We start from the raw sequence: 17,172 nt of genomic DNA, 5'->3' as shown, positions 1-17,172 counted from the left end.
AAACCATTGACAAACTGGGACAGGTGTGCACTTCAAACCAAAGAACATGTTGCTTCTGACAATGTTTTTCCTTCCATGAAAATCAATTTTGCTGTGCTAAATTTGGGATTGTGTGGATAGACAGATGCTTATAGGCACTGAAAGCTGATCTGATCTTTAAATTGGTTGATAAATCAAGTCATTTAGCAGATGTACATTGAGCTAGTAGTTTTTCCAACCTCCCCATGATACATGGAAATACGCCTTTCATATTTTGGCAAGACATGTTTCCTTTGGGCACCACTATGAAGGGTGAATTTATACCCTGCAGTCTTGGCTGTAGAGATGTGAAGCACTAAAACAGACCCTGTGCGACTTGATTTTTCCATTTTCCCAGCTTTTTAGACTATGTATTTGTATCCCTGATTCTACCCTCTCTATACTACTAACTACCCTAATGGGTGCAGCATTTTGGAGAACCTCAGCATCAGAGGCACACCACAACGAGACGTCTCCTGGAGCTGCTTTGCCACTTACCGTTTATTCGCTACAAACAGGACTTTCCCTGAGAGAGTTTCCCCTTCTTTGGCAAAGAGGGGAGTCTGCAGGAGGCAGCGTACTTGATACCAGTGAGTTAAAGGTTCCGTCGGAGCAGTTGACAACCAAACAGTTACCCTAAAAAAAACAACAACAAAAAACAATACATAGGCTCCTTCTCATTTGTTCTATTAGAAAGCAACACAACTTATATACTTTAAGCTACTTATGAATCAGTTGTGCAAAGTGCTAAATTCTTGATTTATAAGTGTCACTGATTTACCTCCATACTTCTTCCCTTCTCACATCTAGTATGACAGACCCACACAATTAAGGTTCGCTCCTGCATCTGAAGGATGGGAAATGGGCAGACATGCATCAGGGCATACATGCTCAGCAGGTTTGCAGGCTGCAACTGAATTAAAAAGTACTCAATAGCTGCCCTGAGGCCTTCAATTTCTCCTCCAGAAGTAACATCACAGCTGGGCTTCATGTAGTCCTGCTGGGAAGGAGGTTATTGCTTTCTAATGTCAGAGAAGTGCTATTTTTCTAATTTGAGGGACTGTCTTCCCATTCCCCTTCTTCTTACTGAAATAGCATTTTGTAAAACAGCTCCCTGGAAAGCCATGCAATGGATATTGAAAGAAAAAGAGGGAGAGGGCCTTTTATTTTTTCCATAAGGGAAAATTGGAAAGATTATTATTGATATAGTTTGTCTCAGTGGGAACAGCAGGAAAGGCAGGAAAGATAGAATGAAAAAGGAATTCAGTTATTCCTCCAGTCCTCTTTCCTTCATTCATAAACTGTTATTAGTTAGTGGACACTATTCCTTGTGTTAAAAAGCCAGAGGAAATGTGTGTTAAACTTGCACTGTGACTGGTCCTGAAGGGATCCTATTTGATTTTTGTTGTTGTTTTTAAAACTTTAAAATATCCATCTGCCTTCAAAGAACAATCAAACATACGGGGATTTGGTCCATGATGAAGGCGGGGCTTCAAATGTAACAACTCACATGTCTATTCTGATGTATACTGTGTTTGTAACCCTGGTATCTGCACACCTAGCCAATGTTGATTCAAAACAGATGCTCCCTACAGGACCCTGTATTTTCTATTCTCTCTATTTCCAGGAAGTAGGATGTTCATTTCTCCCCCATCTTCCCTCTGTTGTTGTTTTTTTGTTTGTTTTGTTTTTGGATCTAATTAAGGGAAATGATGGCAAAGAGATGGGATTGTCCTGAAAATAGTAAAGTTTGTGGTCTTTCCTTTATGCTTTGGCAAGGAGTCTCCCTGCAGAGGACCACCCATTGAGAATGTCCTGTTTACAGCTTTCATGCCTCTGGCCAATGAGATTTCCTTAAGTTTCTAAGGAGACTGTGGTTGTGAAGATAGGGGCAGCCTGTGAGATATCCTCCATCCAGCCCTTGAGAGCTCTGAATACTAAGAACAGGAATTTAAACATGACTTGATATTTAAACGGTTATCTGATGCAGTGATCAAAGTCCCACTCCTGTCAGCTGATGTTGGTCAGCAGACAGGGTGCTGCATTCTACACCAAAATGGAAGCTTCTCTGGTTGATATGCTTCAATCAGCTCCCACATAACTGGAAACTTTCTCTGCTGCTTTGTGCCACATGGGGCTAAAGATAGGCTCTATTGCAAATCCGCTTGCCAGTAAAATTCGAGTTCTACAGTAAACTACTACTTTTAAAAAAAAGAGAAAAAGAAAAAAGGGAATGTAACGTTATTAGAAAAATCCTTACTCGGTGAGCCTTATATCAGGGGCTGATAAAGGGTATTTATCAATAAAAACAAAAAGAAAATCAAATAATTAAAGACTTAGCTTCCCGGGGTCTGGTAATAATTCTTTGTTTCTTGAGGATGTGTCCAATTCTCTTATCAAGTTATTTAATATGAAAGAAAAATCCCACCCCCCATAGGACAGGATTTTTTTGTTAGACTTAGGAGGACACTCTCTCTGATGTGGAGAAGTTTACTCTTCTTTTCCCTTGTGCAGCTCCACCACTTACTTTCCAGAATACTAAGTAGTAGCACCAAGCACAGCAGGTCCCAGCTGCTCTCTTGAGATGCCTCTGGCCCCCGCAAGAAAGACCTAGCACATGTTCCTGTTCTTCCCCATAACACTGAACATTTACACTCAAATAAGACAATAATTAAGGAGTTGGTTTTGTGCAGAAAGACATAGGGATGGCACCTAATAGAAAAATACTTAAAAATCCCCAACTATCACAATTCCTGACCATACCCCACATAAGGTAACAGGGAACAACCCCAACCCACAAACTGCTGGAGGCAAGAATGTCAGTGCTGTGTTGTCATTCCCATGGTTGCTACCTCAGGAAGGCATTACCTACTGGGAATAACATGAGAAGTTCCACATTAAAGTAAGATCACACCTTCCTGCATGAATAAGGAGGCAATTTTTTCTGCATTTAATGTTTCATGGGAATGATTAAAAAAATACATACAGTGATCCCACAAATGCCACGTCAAACCAAAAAGCCAGGCCATGGATTAGTCCGGACTGCATCATCTGGAAAACGAAGGGGATTTCCACTCTGCAGGAGGAAAACTAGAATGTGGCCAGGGTAACATACAAACATAGTGCAGACAAAATTCCAACAGAAACATTCTACTGAAACCTGTCTGGTAGGGTTTTCCACACTTCTACCTTTACCACAACAATTTGTGCTTGAATTGTCACATTCCAGATAAAATCAGTTAAAAAAATTACACTAGATAATTCTTTTACGTCATTTAGAAACATATAGCTTGATTTTCAGAAACGCTAAATAACTGCAAATCCTAATGAAAAATCCAAGGGCTCAGCACCTCTAACGTTAGGCCATTAGCTGTTCTGTGTGCACTCTGCAGCTTAACCCAGTGCTACTGCATTTTTGGGACATAATCTAGACTTCTGTGCGGGGAGGGAGTTGTTTGTTTTTTAATACAAGGGATGCTCAAATATGGTTTTTCAAACATAAGTCTGTTAAATTTTTAACAGCAGCTGCAGAAATTCACTCCTCAGAACCAATAAATCCAGAATAATGACAGCATGCTATTTGTAGGATTATAAAACACCTACAATGGTCTATGGTACTTTTAAAATAAAAACAAGTGATGTGTGTGTGCATGCTCATACACATGAGAGAGATTCTCTGTACCTGCTTTCCTTTCCTCCACGATTAACACAGTTGTACAGTAGTTTTAAATAATGTTTCAAATTCAACCACTGCCATACTTCTCAAAACTTTCATTAAAAATCTATATGATGAAAGGCTTTCACCTACTATTAAAGGCAACAATCTTAAAAAGATTTAAGCATGTGCTTGACTTTAGGCATGCAAATGGATTCCTTGGGGATCTTTAACATGCCACCAAGACAGCCACTGAAAGTGGAACAGAAGAGACATGCATTCTCATCCCTTCTAAAATCTCTTACAGTAGAGTCAACACTGACCAGAAGTCCAATTTTTTGGAAAGGAATTTGAACTCAACCTTCTAAATAAAGCTGATCAAAAAATGGAATTTCCATCCTGCAGAAAATTCTGATATTTCAACATCTTTTTCCCCTTCTCAAATCAGGACACAAAGTCAAAATATCGTAACTTGTTCTGAAAAAATATTGTAAAATGTTCTGGAAAATTTTTTTTTAAATGTTGAATGGCTTCATTTAAGCTTTTCAATTCAAACTAAAAATGTCATCACTCCCCCACTGAAATGTTACATTTTGAGTTGAGTCAATATTAACCTCTGCATCTGCCTGAGCCATGGGACTCCCAGGATGCAAATGGCAACTCAGTGCACAGACAGACTGTAGTGCCTTATGGGATGTATAGTCTGGCTGAAGAGCAGGTCCCACAGAAAAGAACGGGGCCATGAGAGACCTGGAACTACAAGTCCCAAGGGGCCCTCAGCAGTGCAGGCAGATGCAGAGATTAATGTTGACCTGAAACATAAGGTTTAAATTTTACTAACAGAAAACTCCACTAAAAATCTCTCTTTTCCTGCAGAAAAACTTCTATTTAGATTAGGGTCATATTTCCTGCAAGCTTTACTCCTGAGCCAGAGGCAAGCATGCTGCTAATTAAGCCAACAGGCAGTAGAATATTACTTCACTTCACCTCCAAGATTACCACTAAGTAAGGCAGTACTTCTGGGAATGACATATCACTGGCTAACTAGCTACACTCAAATCTCTGCCATTCCTGGGAATATGAACCATAAAACTAACACTTGGAGGGAATGGTAATCAGAATAGTGATGTTCACCAGTTTAGAGGAAGGTATGGGTAGCATACTTAAATATTTCTTGTGAGACTCATTGAAGCAAGCCAGCATACTAACCATGTGAAACTGGGAAGCAATTCTCTCTCACTAGACCATGCTATTGTGCCATAAAATACAATTGACTGCAACTCATACTGGAACTATAGGAGGTCTGAATTTCATCCAAAAGAGCCTGGCAGATGTGTGTAGGAGTCTGTGTCTGTCTGTAGTTCCTGTGGCGTTCCCTGGAAGAGACCCGAAAGTTCTCCCATTCCGGTAGGGTACACCTCATTCCAGTTGTGTACTTAGGGGCTGTCAAGCTGTACAATGGCCTAAAGTTTGGGGTGAAAATCCTCAATGAAAAGTTTAGAGGCAGGCGGCAGCCAAAGAAGCACCATTAAGAAGCTAATAAGGTACAGCTAAGCCTTTTTAGGCTGAATAATTTAAAGAGTTACTCCCAAGAAACGAGAGGGACATGCAGGACAGGAGGTTTGTGGCAATCCTACCAAGTCAAATGGGGATTGGAATCTTTCACGGTATGTAGACTGCACAGTGGGGCTTGGTCTGTCACCAGGATGAAAAGGGCCCCTGCATATAGTGCTACAGAGAAACCACTGCTCCCTAGTATACAGATAATGTCTTTCTATAGTGAACTTGATTGACCCAATCTCTCTCTCTCTTTGCAGGAATGAAAACATATACAAAGGCTACTCCACCAATGCCTTTTACAATTAATCTGAAGCCAAACAGCAACTACCTTCCCTGACCCCTCATTCACGCAGCATTTTATCCAACTGACATTATTCTCCTTGGTGCTGGAGGTACTGCACAAAATAAAGGAGCTGTTATGAATGTTGTTTCTACACCATCAAGCTTTAGTAACTTAAACATTCCTATACAAAAGCTATTTTTCAAAGACCTTATTGAAAGAGAGAGAAAATACATTCTTGAGTCAGGATAATCATAAAAACTAGTACAAAATTGCAGTGATTTTCTAAGGCTGGTCAAACAAAAGGCTCTGCATTGTTAAGATACTGAATGAGCTGGCAACACATTCAGTCTCATAATTTCCACTGAATATTAAAAACAAAAACCAAACTAAAAGATCAGGAATAGGAGAACTCAAACGGAACCTCTTAACCATACATATTTTTATTACAAATCTCAAGCAGGCTGCATATCACAGCGACTGTCTGTATAAACAAAATCACTACATAATTCGGCACAAGCGGTAGCAACCTGTGTACCGCACATTTTCCCATTCAGATTCGGTGTTAGCTTCAAAGTTCTCCTGATGCCCAAGGAAATCTTTCGAAGCCTTGTTTTCACCTCCCTCCCTGGCAGGTTGTGAGGATTAATGAATGTCTGTAGAGAGGGCTTCTCATCTTCAGAGCTATCTAATAGGGATGTGTGTCGTGAATAATAATCTTCCCAACGGCCTGAAACTTGGCATATCTGGGGGACCTGAATGTTCCTAAATATCAGTAAATGTCATCCTCAACCCTGCAGAATGGTCACTCTTCTTGAAGAAAACAAACACACAAGCTATTATTTTCCCTCCCCTTTAGAGGGATTTTTCTTTTCTGAGGTTCGTTCCCAATAAACTACCATGAATGAAAATCCTGCTGCCTCAATACCAGTTACTGAACGAATTTACTACCCCCAATGTTGCATATGTGCCGCTGTTGTAGGGGGTAAGAGGGCACTGCAGGTGACAATTCTGATTACTTGCATGGCTCTAGCAATGTATGTACCATGGACCACAGCTCCAGCCAGAGCCAACAGTTTCTTCTAAAAACACAAATAATTAAAAAACTGAGTAAGAATATGACACTGATCGATACTAACCTATGCAAATCTTCCTCTTCAGCTTCTGTAAAGTTAACAGTGTACTTCACTGTCCGAGCCATCAAAATTCTGATGTCGAAAGTGTCCTGAGGAAAAAAGTCACAAATCTTATCATTTTGTCTTGCCACCTTCTAAACTAGGTATCTGACAAAAAAAAGAAGATATCTTTATTTATTTTAATGACACATTATCTTTAACATGTGTCTCTAAAAAACACTCTACTGGAGTTTACATTACTATTATCTGTAATTAATGCATTTGATAGTTCACTTATGTTACAAAACTTTTTTTTAAAGACCCTGCTAAATCATACAAAAATACTTTTCATTTTGTTTTCATCAACAAACACAAATAATTCATGTGGCCTCCTTCACCACACGTACAATGTTTGACCAATTAGAGAATTCTGGAGATATGAAGAGTTAACTACAACTACATGCGAATCAAAATTATTTATGCAGAATAGTAACCACGCTAGGAGCAGTCAGTACACCCATAATTGAAAACATCTTTTTCCCACCTCTTTTTGCACATCCACTAATCCAGACCCTCCATGGACCACAAACTCCCAGTTGATGTTAAAATCTTAGCACAAACTCTGCTTGTGATATCCACTTAATTTAAAAACTAGAGTCCCAATTGGGGAATGAAGTGTATGTATGGGGAAAAGGCACATCCCAGGGTGTGTGTTTGTTCATTTTAACAATTGTGTGTGGTTTTTAAGGATACACTATATTATTGATCTTAATGGAAGGGCATAAATTAAGAAAACAAAGGCTTATAAACCAAGCACACATCTTTACATATTGTGACAAAGTTCCTCCTCTATCTTGGTGGGTCCTGCGCTTATTGGCGGATTTTCTTGCCTCAGAGATTCACCATGTGGGTTGGGGAACAGCCCAGAGACCTTCCCCTCTGGGAGAACCCATAGTCCAGGTCAATTGGGAGGTTTAGGGGGAACCCGGGCCAGCCCTCTACTCCGGGTTCCAGCCCAGGGCCCTGTGGACTGCAGCTGTCTATAGTGCCTCCTGTATCAGCTGCAGGACAGCTACAACTCCCTGGGCTACTTCCCCATGACCTCCTCCAAACACCTTCCTTATTCTCACCACAGGACCTTCCTCCTGGTGTCTGATAAGGCTTGTGCTCCTCAGTCCTCCAGCAGCACACCCGCTCACTCTCAGCTCCATGAGCCTTTTGCTCACTCCCAGCTCCTCACGCTCCCCCCCACAAACTGAAGTGAGCTCCTTTTTAAAACCCAGGTGCCCTGATTAGCCTGCCTTAATTGATTCTAGAAGCTTCTTCTTAATTGGCTCCAGGTGTCCTAATTAGCCTGCCTGCCTTAACTGGTTCTAGCAGGTTCCTGCTCTGGTCACTCAGGGAACAGAAAACTACTCATCCAGTGACCAGTATATTTGCCCTCTACCAGACTCCTGTACTCCACTGGTCTGGGTCTGTCACAATATACATATATATCTTATATAGGAGGTGCTTTACCTCTACAGATTAGCTTCATTCTCTACTGGACTGCCAGAAAGCGTGATATAACCAACACAGTGTGCATGTTGGAGTGCTAGGTTGAATAGCTGCAGAGAACCAGGGCTGGTGGCAAATTTTTGAAAAGCTCAAAATTTAAATGGAAAATGAATTTTGTTACTTTTTGCCATTTTTCAATCAAATGGAGTCAGGCCTGATGCCAAAGAGAGAGAACAGAATTGAAGAGGCTTATTCTGAGGCAGCCAATAAATAGGAACATATGTAAAAAAATAATGGTTGCCTTTATATAGAAAGCTGGCTACCAGCTTGATTTTTTTTATTTTGTTTTAATTTGCATGGTAGAGGAGGGAAGGGAGAAACAAAAGTATAATGCAAATTCCAGCTGAAAGCTGCAATGCCTCTTTTAAGGATTCTGACCCCGCGAGGGTTGGGTGGAGAGAGAGAGAGATCTTTACATGCAGTGGACAAGGAAGGGACTGTTCAGAACTGTGAAACCATGGAATTTACAGGTTTAATGCCTTTGGAAAGGCACCAATGTCCCTAAAACCCATGAAAACAAACTATAAATGGTAAGACATGAGTGGTTTAATGATAAGCAGCCGAGAAACCAATGACTAGAAAGTTGTAAAAACTAAAGAGCTTTAAAAATCTAGTTTTCTTTTCATTCTGTAACAAAACCCACACAGGTTTGTTTAAAAAATCATCAGCAGCTTGTAAACATAGGGCAGTGGTGGCGATGGTTTGAGAGCAATCAAACTGAAAGATAGAGGGACAAGCTAGGTTTCCTCTTTAAGTAGGGTACACAAGAGGCGAACAGCTAATGTTGAGCTCATGCCTGCAGCTGAGGAAACTCTGGGTCTCTAGACTAGGTCACTTGAATTTATTGTACTGATGTTACAGTTTTCAAACATAGTATCCCAAACTGGGTACAGAGTCTTGATCACATAACAGACTGATGTGGGCATAAGTGGTGATCCCTGGAGCAACAGAGCGGCAGTTTAAGGTAAAGAGAACTCAAAAGTATTAATTTTCAAAGCCAAAACCAAGTGCATTCAGTCCTATGACCTGCCTGAGATTTTGCAGAGTCACCTGGAGTTCTTTGGATTGCAACTTTGCTTTGAAAAGTTGTCTTCTCAAGAGCTCACCCAACATAACAATAACTCTGTTTCATCTATATGCTAACATCTCTTCTGGCTAAGCCAATGCCAGTACCTCATTTACTATTATAGTGCAGGTGAAGGGGACAGAAATACTTATAAGGGAGCTGTGCAGTCAAGGACATAGGGGTATGGGGGGAATAGGGGCAGGTAAGCCACAAAGATAGCTGGGCTTTTCTGGGGGATGGCCTAGAAACTAGACGATCTGCAGGCTGCATTGCCCCCTTTCCCCTTGAGAAAAAACTTTAAGTACAACTCTACCCTGATATAACGCGACCCGATATAACACGAATTCGGATATAACGTGGTAAAGCAGTGCTCCGGGAAGGGGGGGCGAAGGGGGCTGCGCACTCTGGCGGATCAAAGCAAGTTCGATATAACGCAGTTTCACCTACAACGCAGTAAGATTTTTTTTGGCTCCCGAGGACAGCGTTATATCGGGGTAGAGGTGTATAAACTCATTGCACTTTCTGTTCCAGAGTTTTCCCTCTTTTTTCCCTCCAAGAGGGTGGCATATAACACATCTCCTCTGAACAATCTCTCTGTTGACTTTCACACCAGTAAATGTAGATAAGCAAGAAGGAGATGGGATGCCATGAGAATCAATCATGATAGTTTGGCATACTATATATGAAGTAGCTGCCACAGGGGCATACAACTCTGCACTTCTGTTATTTATGACAAAAGAGGAAGCCAGGTATAGTACATACAGTAATTAACCTCTGACTGGGATGCTCCTGGTTCTAGCAGAACTGGTCACTGGAAGCCAAAGTTCTGTACACAAACCAAATGACACTATACAGTTACGGTTCGAGCTCTCCTAGACAGGGTACTGCAAAACTTCATGGAGGGGATGAGTTAGGCAAGAGAGAGAGAAAATACTTACTACGATAGGTTGTCGGAAGTACTCATCCACCGCTGCACTGCGGAGACTGGACAGATTGACCCCATAAAAACACTGCTGGTACCTAGAGACAGTAATGTATAGTAAAATATTTAGTGGAAGAAGTCTCTCGGGGCTCTCACACCCAGAGGACCCATGCACAATTATGTCTCCAAACAGAATGTGATGTGTGGCTGAACACTTAAACCCCTTCCTAGAATTTGTGGCGAGCTCAAACCATCTCCATCCCCACCTCACTCTTCACCCCCACACACCACAGATGCACGTTCCGGGTTATTTCCTGGCATCAGTGAAATCGACTGCTGGTTAGACTATCTTGTGCATTCTTCCAGGTTGAGGAATCTGATGCCCTCAGGTGAACTGGTGAGAGGCCTCTCTGCATCAGGAAAGAGCTCCCATACTTCACCTCTTACTGGCACGGCACAGAATCCACAGACTGGGGGAGGGGGACCTAAGGTGGCTTTAAGCTACCTTTGTGCCCTCCCAATCCTGGGCTGTTCTAGGAACTGGAGAGGCTTCTGGAACAACTGAAAACTGCCCCGAGGGCCTATTCTAAGTTATGGCAGCCTCTCTAGGCTGCCTTGTTGGCTGCAGTGCTGCCCAAAAACCCTACAGCACTGCAGGGTGCAGCCCCATCCTGACACCCCTGCAGCCCTCACCATGCCCCCTAAGCTTTCAAGGATGTCCTCTGAAGACATCTTATGGCTGTCTCCACAGTGCCTATGCTGAGGGGAATTGTACCCTAGCTGGATCGAAGGCTAGTAGCGCCCCTATATATGTCTCTGGCCCTTTTACCAGGCATAAAGGGGGAAATGGGTGAGAGGATCTCACCCTAAGTGAATAGGACTTTTTTTAAACAATAGAGACAAGTTACATGCTCAGCTAACCAAACTGTGCCAATCCCTCACTGACAGCAAATCCAGCCCCCCTGTAAAACTCCTTTGAAATTAAAAATACCTGCTGCCAATAACTACCCAGAGTCTGAGGTTTGACCCTCTTATCAATCCAATGGAGAGCTGAAAAAGGCTAGAGACACTCATTAAAGCTCAGAAAGATTCAGCAATTCTCTGGCAATATAAACAAAAAGATGTCTGCAACCGAGGCAAATTTCTAATGGTGAAATCATCATCCAGATGCAAAATCAAGGTCTCAAGTCTACTGCAATCTCTGAAAACACCTTAGGAGAATGCTTAAAACCTCAAATTCCTGTTTTAATTTTAAAGACGTCATACAAATATATTAAATATTGTCTGCATTTTTTTCCAAAACACAATTTTTATGTTTAAAACAGGTTAAGAATGCCCCTTTCAGATGTATTAACTTTGCTTTAAAATATTAACTTAATTATTTAATCTGCTACAGTGTGAACTGTGTCCTATGTCCCATTTCCAAGTGAAAGATGCTTAAAGGGAGTACTGTACTTCCCTTCTTAATGGTAAGCCTAGCAGAAGAGATCATCTAATACCACCAATCACAGGAGATCTTCTATCCCCTTTTCAGCATGATTACTGATGCACAACTAGAGAACCTCTTATCTATTGTGGCAGAAAGTTCAGTTAATCAATTGAAACCTCCCCCATTCATATGGAAGGAGCATAAGAATTTCTGTGCATCTCAGTGGTTGGTATTAAACACTGGACCACGCTGCCTTAAAATTTAGTCTGTGCGGTATTATTCAATGGAATGTCCATTCAATGAAATGAATTATCTGGAGATACTAGAGAAGAAAGACTGTCTCTCATTTAAGCTGGGGGCAGTCACAAAGTACACAAAAGGCAAAGAACAGACTGTTTTAACCACCTGGTGTATATTTATGCTTCGTACCGATCTTCAGAAGGCTTTTCACAACAGAAAGAGCGGTCCCCTCTTGTAAGATATATTGCAAACAATCACCCTTTCCAGCAATGTGCCATCCTTGATTTTGACACACACAACACAAGTTAATTTGCATCTGTCAAGCATCAGGGTAAACTAGCCTTGAAGTGTGAAATAACAAATCCTGCCAGGGCCTCGCTGGATCGTGGCCATTATTGGATTTGGATAGTAATAATTCTGTGTTTGCGTTAACTATTTCATCCTTCCTTCCCTCCATTAATAAACAAACTATGCATACTCCTAGTAACTAGTGATATGACATGCACCAGGATTCTGCGATCAGGTTTTTTTGGACCATTTCACAGACCTGATGTTTTCACAAGAGCCAACTCAAACTGCAGTTCCAGCCATTTCTTTTACTCTTTTGTTGCTTACAGCAAATGGGACAAAGAATGTGAAAGGTCTGCAGCAAAACCCCCTTCAGACACTATTAGCTATATAGGAAGGATTATTAAACATACAGGAGGCAGATTTTCTAAAAAACAAACCAGGGAGTTAAGTGAAAAGGGAGTTCTGAGGCATGGAATTTTCTGCTTATACAGGTGCTGGCTAGCATGAAACAGCACAAGCTGGCACAACTAAAAAAGAGCAGATAGACAGCCTAAATTTGCCTGGGACCCTGTGCCCAGGGACTGTGCTAGGTATATCAGTATATCTTAGGTTTCAGAGTAACAGCCGTGTTAGTCTGTATCCGCAAAAAGAAGAACAGGAGTACTTGTGGCACCTTAGAGACTAACAAATTTATTAGAGCATAAGCTTTCGTGGACTACAGCCCACTTCTTCGGATGCATATACCGAAGAATATATGCATATATGCATCCGAAGAAGTGGGCTGTAGTCCACGAAAGCTTATGCTCTAATAAATTTGTTAGTCTCTAAGGTGCCACAAGTACTCCTGTTCTTCTTTTTGCAGTATATCTTAGTACAAAAAGAAGACTACGGGGAATAAGTGAAGCAGTGATAAAAACACCGCACTTTCACCTCTAGAGACCTGGGTTTCAACTTTTTGCTCAAGGTTCAAATGAAGTTAATTTGTTAGTCTTTCCACTTAAACACCTGGTCCTGCAAAGTGCTCAGACACTCCAGGAGTTGCTGGATACCTTGTGTGATCAATCCCCGCTGGACACCCATCCACACTGAAAGATCACTGCATGATTTAGGATAACTTAGGATATGAACACTTCTGTTCCAGAAACTCCCAGGGCTGGAAAAACTCCAATGTTGCAGGTGCATTGGATTATTCATGTAAAGTATGTAAGAGTTTATGCAGTGTTGTTAGCCCAACGTTTACATGGCAAATATGTTCAAAGTTTATTTACCAAAAAATAAGAAAAGGGGTAGTGAAATGAGCTGTTGAAACACTGGGGAAAGGATCCTGTTACAAAGACTGTAAGCTCCTTGGGGCAGAGACTCTTAGTTTATGTTTGTACAGCTTCCAACACAGTGAGGTTCTAATCCTGACCCGCTCACTACTGCAATACAAATAATAAACAAATAAATAAACGAACAAATAATAATGATCATGGTGGGGAAGTGAATTAAGTTCCCAGATCCAGTTATCTGTGAAGGACTTCCAGACCTGAACGATTAGGATCTTCCACTTCTATCATTCTCTTAGCAACCCTGTAGTGACTTGTTCTGAGTATTCACCTGAATAATTGTATCAGTGTGCAATATTCTAGGACACAATGTATGTATTAGATCTAGATGTCATTTTGCAGGTGCTCTTAAATGCAGACTGGATATTTTTGTTAAGAAACTGGATGTAGATAACGTCACCAGAACATCAGCAGTTCAGAGCTTGTGGCATTAATTAATGGCAGGGACAAGTAGAATTTTTTTGCCATTAATACAGATACTATATACATACTGTATATGTAAAGATAGATACACACAGAATATTTGTGTGTACATTACACCATTTGTATTCTCCACTTGTAAGCTGTCAAATAGAAGTCTTACATTCCCTAACGATAGAGATGAAGCATCACAAGCAACCTTAAAGTGAAATGCTTGGATACTGCCAATAACATCTAGTTCTGTAGAACCCTGTGAAAAAGCTGTTATGTTTCTGCTTCAGACTGCTAATTCAGCATCTATTTCCTTCACTAAGCGATAACAACCCCTAGTTTCTACTATGGCTTCCCAAGGAAGCTAGCACATGGAACAAAAAACAAAATATTGGGCCCCATTCCACCCAATTTGTAGTTTATTATAATCTTTTTTGTATTCTTGAGAACAACCAAAAAGAGCAGAAGCTAAAGATTAAGTGGGGAGAAATTGAAATGATAGATATGGTTTGAAAACATTTTTTTGATTAGATAAGTTTGAGTAATAAAGGTAACAGAGTTGATGTAATATACTTCAACTTCTGTAAAACATTTGACTTGGTACCACATGAAATTTTTGAATAAAAAACTAGAATGACACAAAATTAACATGGCACACATTACATGGACTAAAAAAAATGGCTAATAAATAGGTCTCAACTGTAAATGGGGAATTCTTCATCAAGCAGGTATATTTCTAGTGGGGTTCCACAGGGATCAGTTCTCGGCCCTATCCTATTTAACATTTTTATCAATGACTTGGAAGAAAACATAAAATCATCACTGATAAAGTTTGCAGATGACACAAAAATTGGGGGAGTGATAAATACTGAAGAGGACAGGTCACTGCTACAAAGCGATCTGGAGCCCAAGCAAACAATATGCATTTTAATACAGCTAAATATAAACGTATACATCTAGGAACAAAAAATTTAGGCTATGCTTTCATGATAGGAGACTATCTTCGGAAGCAGTGACCCTGAAAAAGATTTGGGGGTTATGGTGGATAATCAGCTGAAGGTAAGTTCCCAGAGCGACACTGTAGCCAAAAAAGCTAATGCAATCCATGAGTGCATAAAACGGGGAATCTCAAGTAGGAAAAGAGAGGTTAGTTTAACTGTGTATTTGGCACTGGTATGACTGCTGCTGGAATACTATGTCCAATGCTGATGCCCACCATTCAAGAAGGATGTTGATAAACTGGAGAGGGGTCAGAGAAGAGCAATGAAAATGATTTAAAGAATTAGAAAACATGCCTTTTAGTGATAGACCGAAGAGCTCAATCTCTTTATCTTAGCAAAGAGATGGTTAAAGGTTGACTTGATCATAGTCTATAACTTCCTACATAAGCATAAAAGTTGCCATACCAGATCAGACAGCTGGTCCACCTAATCCACTATCCTGTCTGTGATGTTGGCCAATACCACATGGTACATTATAAAAACATCTTATAGAATTTTAACTGAGACCAAGACAATATAAATAGGGAACAATAGTCTCTCCACAGACTTTTTGAACCATCCTATGGAGTTTCATAGAAGAACTATACGCCTATTATGGAATTCTACAGAATGGCCTGACAAACCTAAAGAAAGGATAAGGGCCACATTCTCAGGTGGTGTAAATCAGCAGGTGATGACTTCACTGCACCTGTTTAACAGTGCACCCCAGCATTAACAACAATTTAGGGCAAGAAGTGAAGACCATTGTTTCTAGCTGAAGTTGCAGGAGGAATTTAGGTAGACAGAATGTAATTACTGACTTAGAATTTGACCAGGATATGGAAGTCAATACCTTGTCTCTATGAAAAACGCCACTGGATCTTTGACATCTGTGTATGGTCAGGAGCCTGATTTGTTCAACGCCCCTCAAGCACCATCCTGGGGCATTGGCTTATTACTGGCACAGAGGAGCAACTACTAACTATGGATTCATAAACATCTTTTTCTGCAGCACTTGAGAGCTCAGTGGACGTGGTTTCCCATCCTAGCTCTGACCTAGCCAGACCCTGCTCCTCTTGCGAGATCTGATAGGCTCACACAGCATAGCTGCGGACCAGGTTAAAGGAAGCGAGCATGGAAAATTAGAAGGATTTTCTGCCATGTGCTTTGCTTCACTTCATTCAGATTACAAGAATGAGTTTCATTTAAAAACCTTTACTGAGTCTCCAAGCAAAATTTTTTTTAAAAAAACATAACAATCATTACCAAAAATTGGCTCTGGAGTAGTGTTCCATGTAGAGCTGCTCATCGGAAAAAGGAGCCAAATGAATGTCACTAAATGTTGGAAACATCATTCCTAGTAAACAAAAGATAATATACAGTAGCAAAATTCAAATTTCTGGTTAGCCCTATGGAAACATGTACAGAAAATACCAGCAAGCAATAATTGCTTTGCACCTCCAACAGATGAACATCAAATCCCATTACAGGTAGTTTATTGAAATCCCAATAATATGTAGTTTATTGAAATGCAGTTATAGGTTAAAGCAATCAATAACAAAAATATCCACTTATGAAGTGGGTCAGGATATTTCAGAAGCCTGCCAGGATATTTCAGAAGCCTGCCAAGAATGATAAAGCATTATAAGTTTTATGTCCCTATATTAGACATTTAAATCATTTTCTCTCTCTTTGAATTAAGTAAAATGCTAGATGTTACTCTAAAATACCTTTTCACCATTTCCACAATTGGAGAAACAGGTTTATTTAAAGCTGACCATATACACAAATTTTCCACAGATATTATCACAGAAGATATGTCAACAGACTCAATCATAAATCAAACTGCAGAGTACCAACTAGGTAATCCTCAAGGGGTCTAGTATTAGCAGCTTGACATAATAATTACATGGGAACCTTGTATCCAGATATCTCAAAAACGCTTTACAAAGCATTAATAAAATAAAGCTCAAACATGTAAAGATAAGTATTATATCAATTTTACAGATGGTGAAACTGAGGCATATAGAAGTTTACATAGCTCACACAACAAGTTATTGACAGAGCCGGGAAAAGGATCCAGGTGTCCTGACTTACAGACCTATATTAATTAGGGACTGAATCCAATGGCCACTGAAGTCAGTGGGAATTCTTCTACTGATTTCAGTAGGCACTGGATTAGGCTGCGTGATAAGACTTCAAAAAACAATATTCAAGAAATATTTTGCACACTGTTGTTTGTGCATCAATGAGGAGAAGGGGCCATAGAGCAGTCATTTTTGGACTGGAACATGTTTCTTCAAACATCTGTTTTAACTGG

At 40.5% G+C, this 17,172-nt stretch overlaps 1 protein-coding gene across 5 annotated transcripts in view; it reads right to left on the bottom strand.

Moving 5' to 3' along the window:
• Positions 1–17,172, bottom strand: part of LOC101949585 (histone-arginine methyltransferase CARM1-like) — a 123,593-nt gene that overhangs the window by 7,165 nt on the left and 99,256 nt on the right. For 4 of the 5 annotated variants that reach the window (XM_005296782.5, XM_024103346.3, XM_024103345.3 and 1 more), the window contains 5 exons: positions 16,119–16,209; positions 10,190–10,271; positions 6,653–6,738; positions 3,005–3,094; positions 517–654 (listed from right to left, as the gene is read on the bottom strand). In XM_005296782.5, the coding sequence (XP_005296839.1) occupies positions 517–654; positions 3,005–3,094; positions 6,653–6,738; positions 10,190–10,271; positions 16,119–16,209 (487 nt within the window). Of the gene's footprint in view, positions 1–516; positions 655–799; positions 1,016–3,004; positions 3,095–6,652; positions 6,739–10,189; positions 10,272–16,118; positions 16,210–17,172 lie in introns of all 5 variants that reach the window. The other variant, XR_010588624.1, reaches the window with a different exon arrangement.

The sequence above is a fragment of the Chrysemys picta genome, chromosome 6, assembly GCF_011386835.1.
Source record: "Chrysemys picta bellii isolate R12L10 chromosome 6, ASM1138683v2, whole genome shotgun sequence".
NCBI classification, from domain to species: Eukaryota; Metazoa; Chordata; order Testudines; family Emydidae; genus Chrysemys; species Chrysemys picta.
Note: the sequence above shows the minus strand (reverse complement) of the source record. Positions and strands in the feature narration are given on the sequence as shown.